The following is a 15,225-nucleotide window of genomic DNA, read 5'->3' as shown; positions in this document are numbered from 1 at the left end:
TTCTGCAGCTGCAATATCTCTGGAACTCATGTGCCTCTGTCAGTTTTTGTCACAAGAGGCTACCAGATTGAAAAGGGGGTGGTGGAGATAGATGGGCACACACTTGCACAGAGCTTGACTGCCCATGCTTTGTTTCCTCAGGAAGCCAGGCAAAAAAAAAAAAAAAAGCCAAACCATTTGAAGACTTCTTTTTCCTTTTTTAAAAACTTATGTGAAAAACTTACAGATTGAAAAGGAGAAAAAGGAAAAACATTCACACTAGGACCCTCCTCCTAAAGGAAGAAAGCCAGCTTTGGAATCTCTACATTGGCCACACCGTTGATTTCATCATGCATGTGAAAGAAGAACGGGATCAGGCCCCTGCTCAGGTGAAGCTTCTCCAGATCTCCCTGTTGACCTACACAGTGTCCCAGAGACCCATCTTCAGACACCCCGCCGTGCGCCCACGACATCCCCTTGCTTTTGGCGCACTGCAGAGCACTGCCTCTCCCCCTCGACCACATTAAAGGTGGAAGATTCACTCCAGCTTCACAGAAATCCTGTTTTTCGTCGCTTCGCTCTTCTCTTCCCCCCGCCAAAGAGGAAGAGCTCCTGCAGAAAAGGGGAAAAGGAAAACGAAACATCTTCCACTGGGTTTGCCCTCTGAAGACTGGCAAGCTCCCAGACACAGAGATTCCAGTCTCACTGGATTGCTTCTCCGTCTGGCTTGTGAGCATGATGGAGATCAGCCTCTTACAATTAGAGCCTTTCCCCGCCTCTGAGCATCTCTTCCAGCACTGGCCCACCCAGGAGCCCTCCTGGGGCCTTCACTGCAGCCCAGAGCCCTCTGCGGGCCCTGGCGCTGCCCCGGGGGTGGCTGTGTGGTAGCGCCGGGGCGGAGGAGCCCTGGGTGGCTGTGGCAGGGCTGGCTCCGGCCTCTGTGGGGGCTTTGGGCTGAAGCGGGGAGGACGGACCCAGCAGGATACAGCTCTAAGGGCCACACTCCTGGGCGTGCTGGCAGCTGTAGCCGTCCCTTCCAGCACTTCCTGGCAGCCATCTTGGTCTGAAGGGGAAGCTGGGAGCTGGCCTCTTCTGTTACAGCCCCGCTGAGCTGCCTTGGAAATTCAAGAAGGAAGTGACTCTGTTTTTGCCATCACATCCACTCAGGATTTGTATTTTTTCCCTTCCACTCCGCTCAGGCCTGGATCCCTCCCCATATCCCCTGTCCCCTCGCAAGCCCTCTCTTGTCCTGGTGTTGCCTCAGCCAGACCCAGTGGCCCCCTCAGAACCTCTCAGCACCCCAATGCGCCTTTTGCTGTTGTCTAGAGGCCTCCATTTGGCCCCGGGTCCCCTCAGCACCCCTCTGTTATCCCCTTTGGACCCTCCCTTAAAGCCTCAGGAACCCTCCCTCGGCTCTCATTGTACACATCAGTCTTCACTGGAGGAGCCAGTGGAGGGCTCTCGGGCACAGCCCAAGCCCAGGACACCTCCCTTTTTCCCGTAGCTGTCTTAGGATGGCTCTAGTGCACCCAGGACCCCTCCTGCGTCCTTCATTGCACCCCAGAGCCCTCTGCAGGACCTCTAGCACCCTAAGGAACCCCAGGAGACAGGGGGGCTGGCCCCTACACTGTACAATTCTCCTTGTGTCCCCTCAGCACTCCTCCACAGCTGTTTCTTCTGCCCCAGAGCCTTCTGGTGCTCGGCCAGATGGCTTAGGACCCCTCTGTTCCCCTAAGGACCCTTCTGAGGCATTCATGGTGACCAAGGCACTCTGATTTTGCTCTAGTGCCTCGAGGACCCCTGTGGTTGCTCTCAAGCCCCCTCAGCACCTCTGTACTCTGTTTGGAAAACCTCCTGAGTCCATCATGGTGCGAGACAGTGACGATGCAGCAACAGCAAATGCTGGGGCCTCACTGGGATGCCCAGAGACTCGTGGTGTCATCAAAATAGGCAATCGAAACTCCATAACACCAATGTAGTGTTAAGAAGCAGCCATACTTTATTGCAGCGGTGGATGCACAGGGGATTTCTCCTCCAAACGTTGCATCCTGAGTTATCAACAGGTATGCTATTTAGGCATCATAGACATACATATTCATAGAATTCCCAAGGACTTGGTTACATATTCATTAGTTTTTCAAGAAATCATTATCGTAAGTTTCTACCCACATGAGACAGGTTATTCCCCGGTCTCTGCATCCATCTTGTGTCTGTTCTCAGGAGTCACAGTCCCTCTGGTGGTCGTTTCCTTCATCTGGTGGTCGTTTCCTCCTCTTCATCATGGTGTCTGCTTTGTGAACTCAAACCTTTGTCCTCTTGCTGCCAAGGCGGTTTCTTGCTGACTTGTCTTTGTTGGTTCCTGATGTCCTCGGTTATTCCACTTTATCCGTCTTGTCTTAGCTCATTGTTCTGCTTCTAAACTCCTTAAGCCCCCTTATCTTGGTTTCATCTCGTGTGTCTGTACTCCCTCAGGATGTACCCATCTGATTTATCTCAGCACCTGCTGGGGCATTCTGAAAGTACCTCGTTATGTTGAATTTGTGACTCTGCTGTTTTTCTCTCAAGGTTGGTAGTTTATATTTTCACACGAGAATTACATTGTTATGCAGGGTTCCTGCTAGGCTATATAGAAATTACTACTCTATTATAAAGCGACTTGATTTCTGTCATTTAATAATTGTATTATTCTCATTAGTCCTTTATTCTTGTAAATCTCCTCTTCACTATTCAAGGTGACATTAGATATTTATAGGATAGAACTATACATATTCATACAATCTCCCATAACTTATTTCCCTACTCTCCACCCTGCTGTGCATGCTCAGTGTTTTGAGTCAGTGGTCTCTGAGGGTCCTCTGGAGGGATGGAGTGAATATTCTTCCTCACTCTGTCAACTAGTTGACCTATCACTTGCTTCAACTCCTGATTAGTGTGCTCAGGTACAGTGCTTAACAATACACAACTATTGCACAACCAAGCATTTCCTAAGAAGATGTGTCTATTGCTATATATCTGGTTGTAAACTCCTTGAAAGTGTCCAGATAGACAGGGTACAAGTGGAGACACCACTGTCTGGTACATGTAGAGTAGATAGCAGCACTATCTCAATACTTGATTTTCCATCCTCTCTGTAACAGTGGGATGACCAGAGCAGGGACTAGCTTTCCTGTGCCCTGTCCTCGCTGTGTCTCTTACACATGTGAAGGACACCATGGGTTTTGTCCTGTTGTTCCAGCTTTATTAAAATACAGCCATTTTCCCAAGAAGGCTGCACCACTGCCTGGCTTAGCAGCAGCAGAGTGCTCGCAGGGTTCGTCCTGATCTCGGCCTCTCCATTCGAGCCTCGAGGACGTGGATGGTCTGAATGGCCAGGGAACAGATGGAGATTTCCCTGTCGTTCTTCAAGGCCTGAAGGGCTGTGACAGAGAGACACAGAGCTGAGATGAAACTCAGCGTCTGCAGAGACCCCCAGGCATCCCCTCCAGACCATGCTCTCTACTCACCCCTGCAGATCTCCAACACCTTCTCCCCGTCTGTCAGGGTCTGAGCGGCAAGCCCTAGGCACAGAGCTTTGTCAGAGCTCCCACTCCCCAGCGTGCACCCCGCAGTACAGTCCCCGGCCCTGCCAGCTCAGCTGCACGGCCTCCTCCCCCTCATCAGGGCTGACCCCAGGGAAGACTACTACCCAAGGGGGCCTGGAGTGAGCAAGGCAGCCACCAAGCCCACCTGCGTGGGCAGAGGTGCAAGAGGGAGGCCAAGGGCCTGCATGGGGCCGCCGGGGCTCTGGCAGCCACAGGGCTGCTCCTTGCTGCCAGTGCGGCAGCAGGGACTGGGGCCAGGCTGCCAGAAGAGGCACCCCGGGGGCTGTGGCTCACCGATGAACCTGACGGCCGTCTCTCGCAAGGCGGCCTGAGCATCCTTCAGGTACGGCAGGCTCTGGCGACAGTAGTCTTCAGCCCTGCTCCTGTCCCGCGCCAGCTGCAGATAGCACAAGGGTATGGGCATGTCACAGCCCCTCCCGACTTGGCTGGAGCAGTGCCTCCTCCCGCACCCCAACTCTTGCTAAGAGCCCTTCAGCCCACATTTTGCAGGAAGGGGAGAGGAGCCTGGAGAAGAGCCCTTGCGGGCTCTGCTCTTCAGGACAGGGATCAAGGATGCAGCTCCAGGCTGTGGACTCTGGGCTGGAGCCGGGCAGGCAACACAGCTGCAGAGCCCGCACCCCAGACACGGGGGGCAGCCCTTGTCCAGCCTGGGCACAGGGGTTTGGGGGTTGTGCTCACCAAGCACTCTCCAATCTTCCATGTCTGCTGGGTCTGCACCAGGTGTTTGAGGTCTTGCCACTCGAGCAGCTGTGCTGCAGCAAGGAGGGCTTCCCTGGAGACCTGCAGAGCAGCAGAAGCTGGCAGATGGTACCATGGGCCAGGGAAGGAGACCTGGTGTCCCCCTCACTTTGGCTTTGTTCGTGGGGTGATGCTGCTGTTAGGGTGCTGGGACGTGCCCTGGCTCAAACAGCTGGGGGTCTCCTGGGCACAGCCCTGCTGAACCAGGCGGGGCAGAGGTAGGAAATGTCAGCTCTTGGCCCTGATGCCCAAGCAGTCAGCATGCCCTGCCCTCTGTCACTAGCCAGCTTTGGAATCTCTACCTTGGCCACACCGTTGATCTCATCATGCATGTGAAAGAGGAGCGCGAGCAGGCCCCTTCGCACCCTCTTCTTCATCCTCCTCCTGTCATTGCCCATCACAGTCTCCAGCAACTCCCTGAAGAGGCTGATGGAGAGCTCTCTCATCTGGCTGGACTCCTGGGAGGGAGAAGGAGATGGGCACTTGAGAAAGAGCCCCTCCCTGCTTGCTGTGAGCATTAGCCCAAGGGCGTGTGAGCAGGGCAGATGCTGCGGGGGTCGGGCTGTGCACACAGGAGCTGTGGGAATCTCTGCTCCAGCCTGGCAGAGCAGCTGGGCAGCCCTCGAGGTCTGAGAGCAGGCCTTACGTTGTCAAACAGGGGCAGGAGCTTCTCCGCCAGCTGCACAGCGATGGGGCTGGCCTCCTTCTTCTTCAGGTGACCCATCATGTTTCTGCAGAGCAGCAGGGCCATCCTCTTGATATTTGTGTTGCCACTCTGGAGCACCTCCATCACGTGTGGGTGGAAGGCCAGCATTTTTTTTGCCTGTGTGAAAAATGTTGTGAAAAGGTCCGTGTCTGGGAGGTTCCACAGGCAGCCACCAGGCCCCACCACGGCAGGGAGGGCAATTGGAGCAGTCACTCCACCGCCTGACTGCCAGCCAAGGCCAAGCCACCGCTTTACCCACTGCCCCAGCCCGCGGCTGCCAACATGGCTCCCCTGGATGATGCCCTGCTCACCATGCCAGCTCTCTCCGAGAGCACAATGAGCCCTTCGAGGAACTGGGAGACTGTCAGCTGGCTGGGACACATCTCATAGTTGGCAGAGGTCATCAGCTGAAAGAAACCCAGCAGTGAGATACTGGCAGAGCCTGCAGGGCTGGCGCAAGGCGATCAAGCCTTTTCTGGTAACTCACAGGCACTTGGACGCAGGCGCTTTCTGTGCTGGAGCTGAGAAACCTGCGTGAAGACTCAATTCGGGACAATCTGAGGAGCTCCTTAAAGATGTTGTCCAAGGTCTGGGGTGCGGAGCACATCAGCTTTGACATGGCCACGCTAGTGCTGCAAGCCAGAGTGCTCTGTCAGCCGGGCTGCCCTGGCCACAACAGCACAAGACAGCCCCGTGGGACGCAGGCCCTGCCCCTCGGTTGGGATGCCCTGGGCAGCAGGAGAGGGCTGAGGTGGTGGTGTGGCAGCCAGAGAGTCCCTGGGCCCCTCTTCACACAGGGAACAAGCCCTCAGGGAGCTTGTCAGGGTCACTACCTGTCTCCTCGCAGAGCCATCTTCAACATCGTCCTGACTGCTGCCCCAGGGCACTTTCTAGCCATGAGGAGAAGCAGTAACTCCACGCTGTGCCGGGCTGGTACCATGCTGATGTCTTCCAGGTTTTCATGGATGCAGCTCATGATCTTTGGCACCTGGAGGGGACACAGGTGAAGATGGTGCTGCCACTGAGGTGCAGCCATTTCCTCAGCTGCCCTTCCCATCCCTCTCTGCTGCCTTCAGGTGGCTCCTGGTGTCCGAGACAGTTGGGTTTGGGAGGGAGGGACAGAGGGAGCAAGAAGGCCTGAGAGGGCTCAAGGGCAGGCCAATCCAGCTATGGGCCACTTACATCCGTCAGCCAGAAGTGAGGGTCTACCATGACCTCATCCAGCATCTTTATTGCCACCTTCTTGTCAAAGATGCCGCACTCTCTCATCGCCTCGATGATCACGAGGACGATGTCTGTCCTCTCCGAAGGCCTGAGGTATTCTGTAAGAATCTATGGGAGGAAGGCAGGGAGCGAAGACACGTCACCACCAGTGCCCTGATGGTGCTGCTGAGCTGGGCAGCACGAGCAGCCCTGGCGAGAGATGCCCGGCAGCGCTGGCAGCAGTGCCCACAGCAAAGCTGGCAGCAGGGGCTGCAGCCACTGCCTGGGGCAGGACGAGAAGAGAGGGCCCCCAGGGTGAAGGAGGAGGCTTGGGCTCACGGGCACAGTGTGCTGGCCCTCCAGAGAACCAGGGCTTGCTGGTGGCCAGGAGGGCTGGAGCTGCTGCTGGGACACTGGAGTGCAGCCCTGGCATCGTCCCTGCTCAGGGACAGCAGGAACCCTCTCACTGGGAACAGTGAGGCCACGCCAGCCCCACTGAGTCTGGGTGCCTTTGCTCACACAAGTGCCCTGCTGATGCCACGGAGAAGTGTCCCAGCAAGGGGGAAGCTCATTACCATGTCACTGCTGGGGGACACAGACAGCAAGGAGGCTTTCTGGTGTGTCCAGAAGAGCTGCTGTTGTTTCTCCTTTGCCTTTGACCTGCCTAAAGAGTGGGGCAAACACAGAAGAGTCCGTAAGACACAGTGGCTTTGCCAGCAACCTCCCCAAACCACCCAGAGATCTGCTTGCAAGATGGCAGGACACAAGCGGTCACAAGGACACAAGCCAACCTCATGGCAGATGCCTGTGTGCGGTGGGATGCAGCCCACCACAACTTCTCTTACTTTCTTGATTTTTCAGGAACAGACAGAGGCTATAAAGAGCCTTTGAAGCTGCTTGCTTGGTCACTTCCTGTGAAGACTTGAAAAACAGGAGCCGTCCCACCAGCCGTCCCAGCACTGGGATCTGGATCTCCCTGTAGCTGATGGGGCCGTATATTTCTCTTCCAAAGTGGTCCCAGGCCTGGGTGAGGGAGGCAGAACAGCAGAAGGGTTGAGGGCAGGCAGCTGGTGCCAAAGCCCTGGACACACCCTGGGGTGATCTTGGCTGAGTCAGGGCTTTGCAGGGCCATGCCGGCCACAGCTCCCAAAGCAGTGACATGGGTAACAACGCCACGCTGGGAGAGCTGCAGGCTGCTCTGGTGTGCAGGGAGGGGGAGATGGCCTGGCTGGAGGGTGCCTGGCTCCTTACCTCCACTGAGGAATGCTTGCTCAGCAAACAGCTCAGCGACCTAATCCTCCCCACGATCCTCTCCCGCACCTCTGCTCTCTCAGAGTCGGTGAAAGGCAACAGCATCTGGGGTGAGGTGAGAGAAGCTGCTGGTGAGCCATGGCAGCAGACACCCGCTCCAGCACAAGCAGCGTGGCTCAGCTCCTGAGCTGGACTCGCACAGTCCATCACAGCTTCCTGTGCTCTCGAGGAAAGGTGCGGACTGTCCTCTCAAGAGTGGACAACCCCTTCCCTGCAGGGTGAGGAACAGCCCTGCTCTTTGCACGTGCCAGACCTGGAAGATACTCTGCAGCTCCTCGCTGACTCTGGAGGCGGGAGTGCTAAGCACCAACGTCTCCAGCATCTCGTCCATGGCAATCATGGTCTGCAAGGAAGACAGAGTTGTGGCAGTGCTTCCTGCGGTCCCTCTCACCCCCAAGAGACCAATCTGAACTCCCAGAGGCAAGGGAGGCCTCCTGCGCTGCATCACAGTGCCCAGGAGAGACCCAGGGACAGTCTGCTACAGGCAGAGCAGCCTGCGGCACTGGACGTGGCCAGACCTAGGGAATGCTGACAAGGGGCTGAGGGTGGGAAAGCAAAGCCAAGACCCTGCCCTGCCTTGGATCTCTGGTCATATCGCAGCACAGGGTGGCCAGGGAACAGCCCAGGGGGACTGGGGGCTTCTGTAGCTCACACAGCACTTACCATGGAGTGGAGGTAAATGGCTATGTTCCTCATTCCATGCAGTGGAGGAAGCAAGAAGACACTGGAGAAGCAGGCTTGTAGGAGGCTTCTCTTTTTGCCCTCCCGCAGGATCCCGACTGAGCTGCAAAGAGGGGGAGGGGCCAGTCGGACACTGGTGCTGGGAGTAGAGCCTCGAGGTCTCGAGCAGGTGAACACGGACCTCTGGGGCAGGGTCCCCAGGAGGGATGGGCAGGTACCTCAATGCGGTGATGGCACGCATGGCTTTCTGCTGCACCGCCATCTGCATTTGGTCCCTGGCCTTCTCTTCCAGCAGCATCTGCAGAGCACAACTGGGATGGGCCCTGCCAGCACCCAGCGCCACCAGACCCTTGCCCTGCCCAGGCACTGTCCCCATAGGGTGCCCGTGCCAGCCAGGCCCTTCCACAGAGCCGTCAGGTTTCCCCTCACCTGGATCTTCTCTGCCACCTCGTATCCGTGGCAGAAGACATCCAGGCCCCGACACAAGTCATGCTCTTTGGTGGTTCGGCACAGGACGCAGACATATATAAGGAACTTCATCTGCTGGCCCTTCTCCTGGCAGCCGGGGGACAGAGAGAGAAACGGGGAGCATGAGAGGGGGGACACACGGCCAAGCGGGACCGGAGCAGTGGGGGTGCAGTGCCGTGTGGGAGAGCTGGGAGAAGCAGCTCTGCCCAGCCAGCACAGCTCCAGCAGCCCAGCAGCAGAGCCCCTGTCAGCAGAGGCTGGAACAGGCGCAGGTGGAATGGCCACGGTTACCTTCTGGGGGCTGCTGACAAAGGCCTGGATGAAGTCCACAGGTTCCTGTTCCACTGCATAGATGGGCAACCAGCTGTCATCTAAGGAAGGAGGAGAGCAGGGAGCGTGTGGAGAGGGGCCGGTGGCAGGAGAGAGCAGAGAAAGGAGATCTGCCCTGCGTCCAGCCACCTGCCCACTCCCCTGGAACAGTGTTCCCGTGCGTGCCAGGGCTGGAGGGTACCCAACAGATGGTTTGCCGTGCAGGAGCACGGCGCGATGGGGAAAGCCCCCAGTGCCCTGGGCTGAGGAACTCTCTTGCAGGTGGGCAGGAAAGGTCCCCGTCCCACAGCATGGCTGCCTCCTGCCAGCCCAGCTGCCTCTGGCTGCCTGTGCCCAGAGTAGGAGTTGCATCCCCTCTGCTCTCTCCCTCTTTGGGAGAGGCTGTGCTGGGGCCAGCTGCCAGCCCTGAGCATCCCTGTCATTCACGCAGAATCATAACCCGCACCCGCGGGATCCCCGCTGCTGATGTGTGCGGAAACGTGACGCTGACATCGAGCAAGGGTGCGCTCGCTGGCCCCAGCCCTGCCCAGACCAAGAGGGGCCCTCACTCACCAATCTGCAGTGGCTCAACCATGGACACCTCATGGGGCTCCTGTGGAGAGCTGCTCTCCTGGGGAGCCCGGTCTTCCTCCCAGGCCATGCCGGGGCGGCTCAGGGGCCTCTCTGCCATCCTGCGGGATGGTGGAAAGGGCTAGGAGTGGGGATGTGGGGAAGCTTTGGCAAAAGGCCTTGGTGCTGCAGGGATGCTGCCGGGTCCGGCAGGGTAAGACGCGGGCTGCGCTCGCGAGTTCCTCGCCAGCTCTGTGCTCCTGCCCTGTCCCGTCGCTGTCCTGCCGGACACTGAGAGCTGGGGGGCACAGCTGCGCTGACCGTATGCAGCGGGGTGGGGTGCAGAACGGGGAGGTCACAAGGGGCCCCACTGTGACACACTGCCCGGGCTGGGAGGAGCAGGGCGTTCCATGGGGTGCAGGGGGCTGGCTCAGCCCTGGGCACCTGGCTGCTCTCAGGGTGCCCCCAGTCCACCGTTTGCCCTCCACGGTGTTCCCAGAGCCCCATCTTCAGACACCCCAGCGTGCCCCCACGACATCCCTTTGCTTTTGGCGCACTGCAGAGCACTGCCTCTCCCCGTCGACCACATTAAAGGTGGAAGATTCACTCCAGCTTCACAGAAATCCTGCTTTTCGTCGCTTCGCTCTTCTCTTCCCCCCGCCAAAGAGGAAGAGCTCCTGCAGAAAAGGGGAAAAGGAAAACGAAACGTCTTCCACTGGGTTTGCCCTTTAGGACTGGCAAGCTCCCAGACACGGAGATTCCAGTCTCACTGGATTGCTTCTCCGTCTGGCTTGTGAGCATGATGGAGATCAGCCTCTTACAATTAGAGCCTTTCCCCGCCTCTGAGCATCTCTTCCAGCACTGGCCCACCCAGGAGCCCTCCTGGGGCCTTCACTGCAGCCCAGAGCCCTCTGCGGGCCCTGGCGCTGCCCCGGGGGTGGCTGTGTGGTAGCGCCGGGGCGGAGGAGCCCTGGGTGGCTGTGGCAGGGCTGGCTCCGGCCTCTGTGGAAGCTTTGGGCTGAAGTGGGGAGGACGGACCCAGCAGGATACAGCTCTAAGGGCCACACTCCTGGGCGTGCTGGCAGCTGTAGCCGTCCCTTCCAGCACTTCCTGGCAGCCATCTTGGTCTGAAGGGGAAGCTGGGAGCTGGCCTCTTCTGTTACAGCCCCGCTGAGCTGCCATGTTGGTCCGCAGGCCGTGCCAGGAGCTGTTGTCCCGGTGCTGTTGCCTCCCACTTGCCACCCACTTGCGCATGCTCAGTCTTTTGAGTCAAGGGTCGTCTGGTGGTCCCGGGGGTCGTCAGGGTGCCCCTCCTTAAAACCGCTGCTTGAACTTTCCATTTTATTTCGTATAACATTTCCCTCCCTTTGAGACTTATTTATGCTCAGTTTTAAGAATTCTCACCTACTTAGAACTAATCTCTATGATCGGTAAAACAAAAAGTAGTATTAACACTACTATTAAAATTCCTTTAATAGATTCCATATTCTGATATGATTTTGTATAATTTATTAAAAATGAGAGAGTGTTAACTCTCAAGGTCCTGTTTCTTTTGAAATCCATTGTTTCTGTTCTGGAGAACACATGGGATGAGATTGAACAAAAAGTAAATTTAACAGCAATAACAGAAGAAAACAAAACAGTGATGGAATACAAATACAGTACCATGGCTTACAACAAATCTCCACAACTAGTTTATTCCAAGTACCAGGAGGCTCCCCTCACCACCCTCCTCACTTATATACTGAGCATGATGTCAGGTGGGATGGAATAGCCCTTTGGTTAATTTGGGTAAATTAACCCCAGCTGTTAGCTAATTAGTTAATTATCCCAGCTGGGTGCCCCAGCCATAGGGGCTACCAGCTCCAGTTCTCCACCCAGCTCAGGTGAATATTAACTCTATTTTAGCCAGAACCAGGACATTATCCACCCCTTATTCCATACCATCTACATTCCATATCATCTACATCCTACACTTTCCAATTAGTCATCAACTTTTTCTTTCTTTGATCTACTTGTATGCATACACGTAGATGTAACTCCCTTTGTCTATGGCCCATCCTTCCAAAAGGTCTGTTGAGTTTATCCAGTCCATAACTTTGGGCTCCATCTGTCATAACAGTCTCACCATAGGACAGACAACGCAGTGTTTCCTCAGGTGCTGTATCTGGTGCGAGTGATTTAGCAAGTTCATAGTCTGCAGACTGAAGATCTGTTGGTAGGTGCTAGTAGCAAGAGCCAGTTCAGGTTCCATCGCTGCTGCAATTTTTCCTGTTTTATTAAAGTTCGTTCTTTGTTGGTCTAGATGATTTTACTATAATACTTTTGACAAAACATAAGTCTCTCAGGGCATGGAGCAGGAGGAAGCAAGGAGGGACATGTAACAGCTAGATAATGACATACAGTACTATATAGTAACTGACATCAAGCACTTCAAATTATTGGCTCTTTTCACCTAAAATTAGATCTCCTTGAGATACACATCGGACTTCCCCATCCTCCTGCATTACCCACCAAGTACACCCAGGTCCTTGAGCAAAAGCAATCCCATGCATGGGTTTGCCTTTGCCCAAGGGAGAAATAACCCAGACTGTCTTCCCCAACATATTCCTTACATGCACCACAGGGACTTTATCCCCTTCTACAGTATGTAGAAGTTCAGATTGGGCAGGGCCAGCTCGATTGGTGGACCCCTGAGTGTTGACTAACCAAGTGGCTTTTGCTAAATGTTTATCCCAATTTTTGAAGGTTCCCACCACCCATTGCTTTCAGTGTAGTTTTGAGCAGCCTATTATACCTTTCAATTTTTCCAAAGGCTGGTGCATGATAGGGGATGTGGCATACCCACTTGATGCCGTGCTCTTTGGCCCAGGTGTCTATGAGGTTGTTTCGGAAGTGGGTACCATTGTCTGATTCAATTCTTTCTGGAGTGCCATGTCGCCATAAGACTTGTTTCTCAAGGCCCAGGATGGTGTTTCGGGCAGTGGCATGGGGTACAGGATATGTTTCCAGCCATCCAGGGGTTGCTTCCACCATTGTAAGCACATAGCACTTGCCTTGGCGAGTCTGTGGGAGTATAATGTAATCAATCTGCCAGGCCTCTCCATATTTGTACTTCAGCCATCACCCTCCATACCACAGAGGCTTTAACCGCTTGGCTTGTTTGATTGCAGCACATATTTCGCATTCATGGATAACCTGTGCAATACTATCCATGGTTAAATCCACTCCTCGATCACGAGCCCATTTGTATGTTGCATCTTTTCCCTGATGGCCTGAAGTATCATGGGCCCACCAAGCTAAAAAAAGTTCACCCTTATGCTGCCAGTCCAGATCCACCTGAGCCACTTCAATTTTAGCAGCTTGATCCACGTGCTGCTTGTTTTGATGTTCTTCAGTGGCCCGACTCTTGGGTACATGGGCATCTACGTGACGTACTTTTACAACCAGATGCTCTAACCGGGCAGCAATATCTTGCCACAGAGTGGCAGCCCAGATAGGTTTGCCCCTACGCTGCCAGTTGCTCTGCTTCCATTGCTTTAACCACCCCCACAGAGCGTTTGCCACCATCCATGAGTCGGTGTAGAGATAGAGCACAGGCCATTTTTCCCGTTCAGCAATGTCTAAAGCCAGCTGGATGGCCTTCACCTCCGCAAACTGACTCGATTCACCTTGGCCTTCAGCAGCTTCTGCAACTCATCGTGTAGGACTTCACACAGCAGCTTTCCACTTCCGATCTTTTCCTACAATATGACAGGACCCATCAGTAAATAGGGCATACTGCTTCTCATTTTCTGGGAGGTTGTTATACAGTGGGGCCTCTTCAGCACGCGTCACCTCTTCCTCTGGTGGCTTTCCAAAATCTTTGCCTTCTGGCCAGTCTGTGATTACTTCTAATATGCCTGGGTAATTGGGATTTCCTCTTCGAGCCTGCTGTGTGAGCAGTGCAACCCACTTGCTCCATGTAGCATCTGTTGCATGATGCGCAGAGGGAACCCTTCCTTTGAACATCCAGCCCAGCAGTGGCAGTCAGGGTGCCAAGAGGAGCTGTGCTTCAGTACCAATCACTTCTGAAGCAGCTCGAACTCCTTCATACGCTGCCAGTATTTCTTTTTCAGTTGGAGTATAGCGGGCCGCATATCCTTTATATCCCCAGCTCTAAAACCCAAGGGGTCAACCACAAGTTTCCCCTGGTGCTTTCTGCCAGAGACTCCAGGTAGGGCCATTCTTCCCAGCTGCGGTGTAGAACACATTTCTTACCTCTTGCCCTGTCCAGACTGGCCCAAGAGCCACCACATGAACAATTTCTTGTTTAATTTGTTCAAAAACTTGCTGTTGTGCAAGGCCCCATTTAAAATTATTCTTCTTTTGGGTGACTTTATACAGAGGGCTTACAATCATACTATAATTTGGAATATGCATCCTCCAGAAACCCACAATGCCCAGGAAAGCTTGCATTTCCTTTTTGTCAGTTGGCACAGCCATAGCTGTTATTTTGTTGACTATATCTATTGGAATCTGACAACGCCCATCTTGCCATTTTATCCCCAAAAACTGTATCTCTCTTGCAGATCCTTCCACCTTACTTCGTTTTATGGCAAACCCAGCTTTCAGGAGGACTTCAATTATTTTCTCCCGTTTTTGAAAAGCTTCTGCTGCTGTGTTGCCCCATACAATGATGTCATCAATGTACTGCAGGTGCTCTGGAGCACCACCCTTTTCCAGTACAGTCTGGATCAGTCCATGGCAAATGGTGGGGCTGTGTTTCCACCCCTGGGGTAGTCAATTCCAAGTGTACTGGACCCCCCTTCAAGTGAAAGCAAACCGTGGCCTGCATTCTGCTGCCAATGGGATTGAGAAAAACGCATTGGCAACATCGATGGTGGCATACCACTTGGCTGCCTTGGATTCCAGTTCATACTGAAGTTCTAACATGTCCAGCACGGCAGCACTCAGTGGTGGTGTTACCTCCTTCACGCCACGATAGTCCACTGTTAGTCTCCATTCTCCATTAGATTTTCTCACTGGCCATATAGGACTGTTAAAAGGTGAGCAGGACTTGCTGATCACTCCCTGGCTTTCCAGCCAACAAATCAGCTTATGGATGGGGATTAGGGAGTCTCGGTTGGTGCGATACTGCCACCAGTGCACAGTTGTAGTAGCAATTGGCACCTATTGTTATTAAACCTTCAGCAACCCCACAACGGAAGGATCCTCTGACAGACCAGGCAAGGTGGACAACTGTATAATTTCCTCCATCTCCAAAGCACCTACACCAAAAACCCACCAATACCCTTTTGGGTCCTTGAAATACCCCCTTCTGAGGTAATCTATACCAAGAATGCATGGAGTATCTGGGCCAGTCACTATGGGGTGCTTTTGCCACTCATTCCCTGTCAGACTCACTTCAGCCTCCAATACAGACAGCTGTTGGGATCCTCCTGTCACTCCAGAAATACAGATGGGTTCTGCCCCATTATATCTTGACGGCATCAAGGTACATTGTGCACCAGTATCCGCTAGAGCTTTATACTCTTGTGGGTCTGACATGCCAGGCCATCGGATCCACACAGTCCAATAAACTCTGTTGTCCCTCTCCTCCACCTGGCTGGAGGCAGGGCCTCTCTAATCCTGGCCACAGTATTCATTGTTCATTTA

The 15,225-nt window shown here is 54.4% G+C and overlaps 1 protein-coding gene across 1 annotated transcript; it reads right to left on the bottom strand.

The window, feature by feature from the left end:
- Window positions 1–272: 272 nt before the first annotated feature.
- On the bottom strand, window positions 273–14,826 carry LOC147601744 (uncharacterized). Its single transcript, XM_086741491.1, has 6 exons — window positions 14,770–14,826; window positions 4,966–5,142; window positions 4,622–4,777; window positions 4,260–4,361; window positions 3,665–3,957; window positions 273–591 (listed from the first exon to the last, which is right to left on the bottom strand). The coding sequence occupies exons 1-6, from the start codon at window positions 14,824–14,826 to the stop codon at window positions 273–275; spliced, it is 1,104 nt and encodes a 367-aa protein (XP_086597617.1).
- Between the last annotated feature and the right edge of the window lie 399 nt (window positions 14,827–15,225).

Source organism: Chlamydotis macqueenii, chromosome 2, assembly GCF_036417535.1.
Source record: "Chlamydotis macqueenii isolate bChlMac1 chromosome 2, bChlMac1.mat, whole genome shotgun sequence".
Lineage (NCBI taxonomy): Eukaryota > Metazoa > Chordata > Aves > Otidiformes > Otididae > Chlamydotis > Chlamydotis macqueenii.
The sequence above is the reverse complement of the archived record's forward strand: the minus strand, read 5'-3'. Positions and strand labels throughout refer to the sequence as shown.

What these genes read in the sequence shown, in the direction of transcription:
- LOC147601744 (XM_086741491.1), bottom strand. Translation starts at nt 14,826, where the DNA reads ATGGAGGAAATTATACAGTTGTCCACCTTGCCTGGTCTGTCAGAGGAT. An exon ending in TGTCAGAGGATCCTTCCGTT is followed by an intron (nt 5,143 to 14,769) that starts GTGGGGTTGCTG and finishes TTTTTCACACAG; the next exon opens with GCAAAAAAAATGCTGGCCTT. An exon ending in CTCACTCCAGGCCCCCTTGG is followed by an intron (nt 592 to 3,664) that starts GTAGTAGTCTTC and finishes CCTTTTCTGCAG; the next exon opens with GAGCTCTTCCTCTTTGGCGG.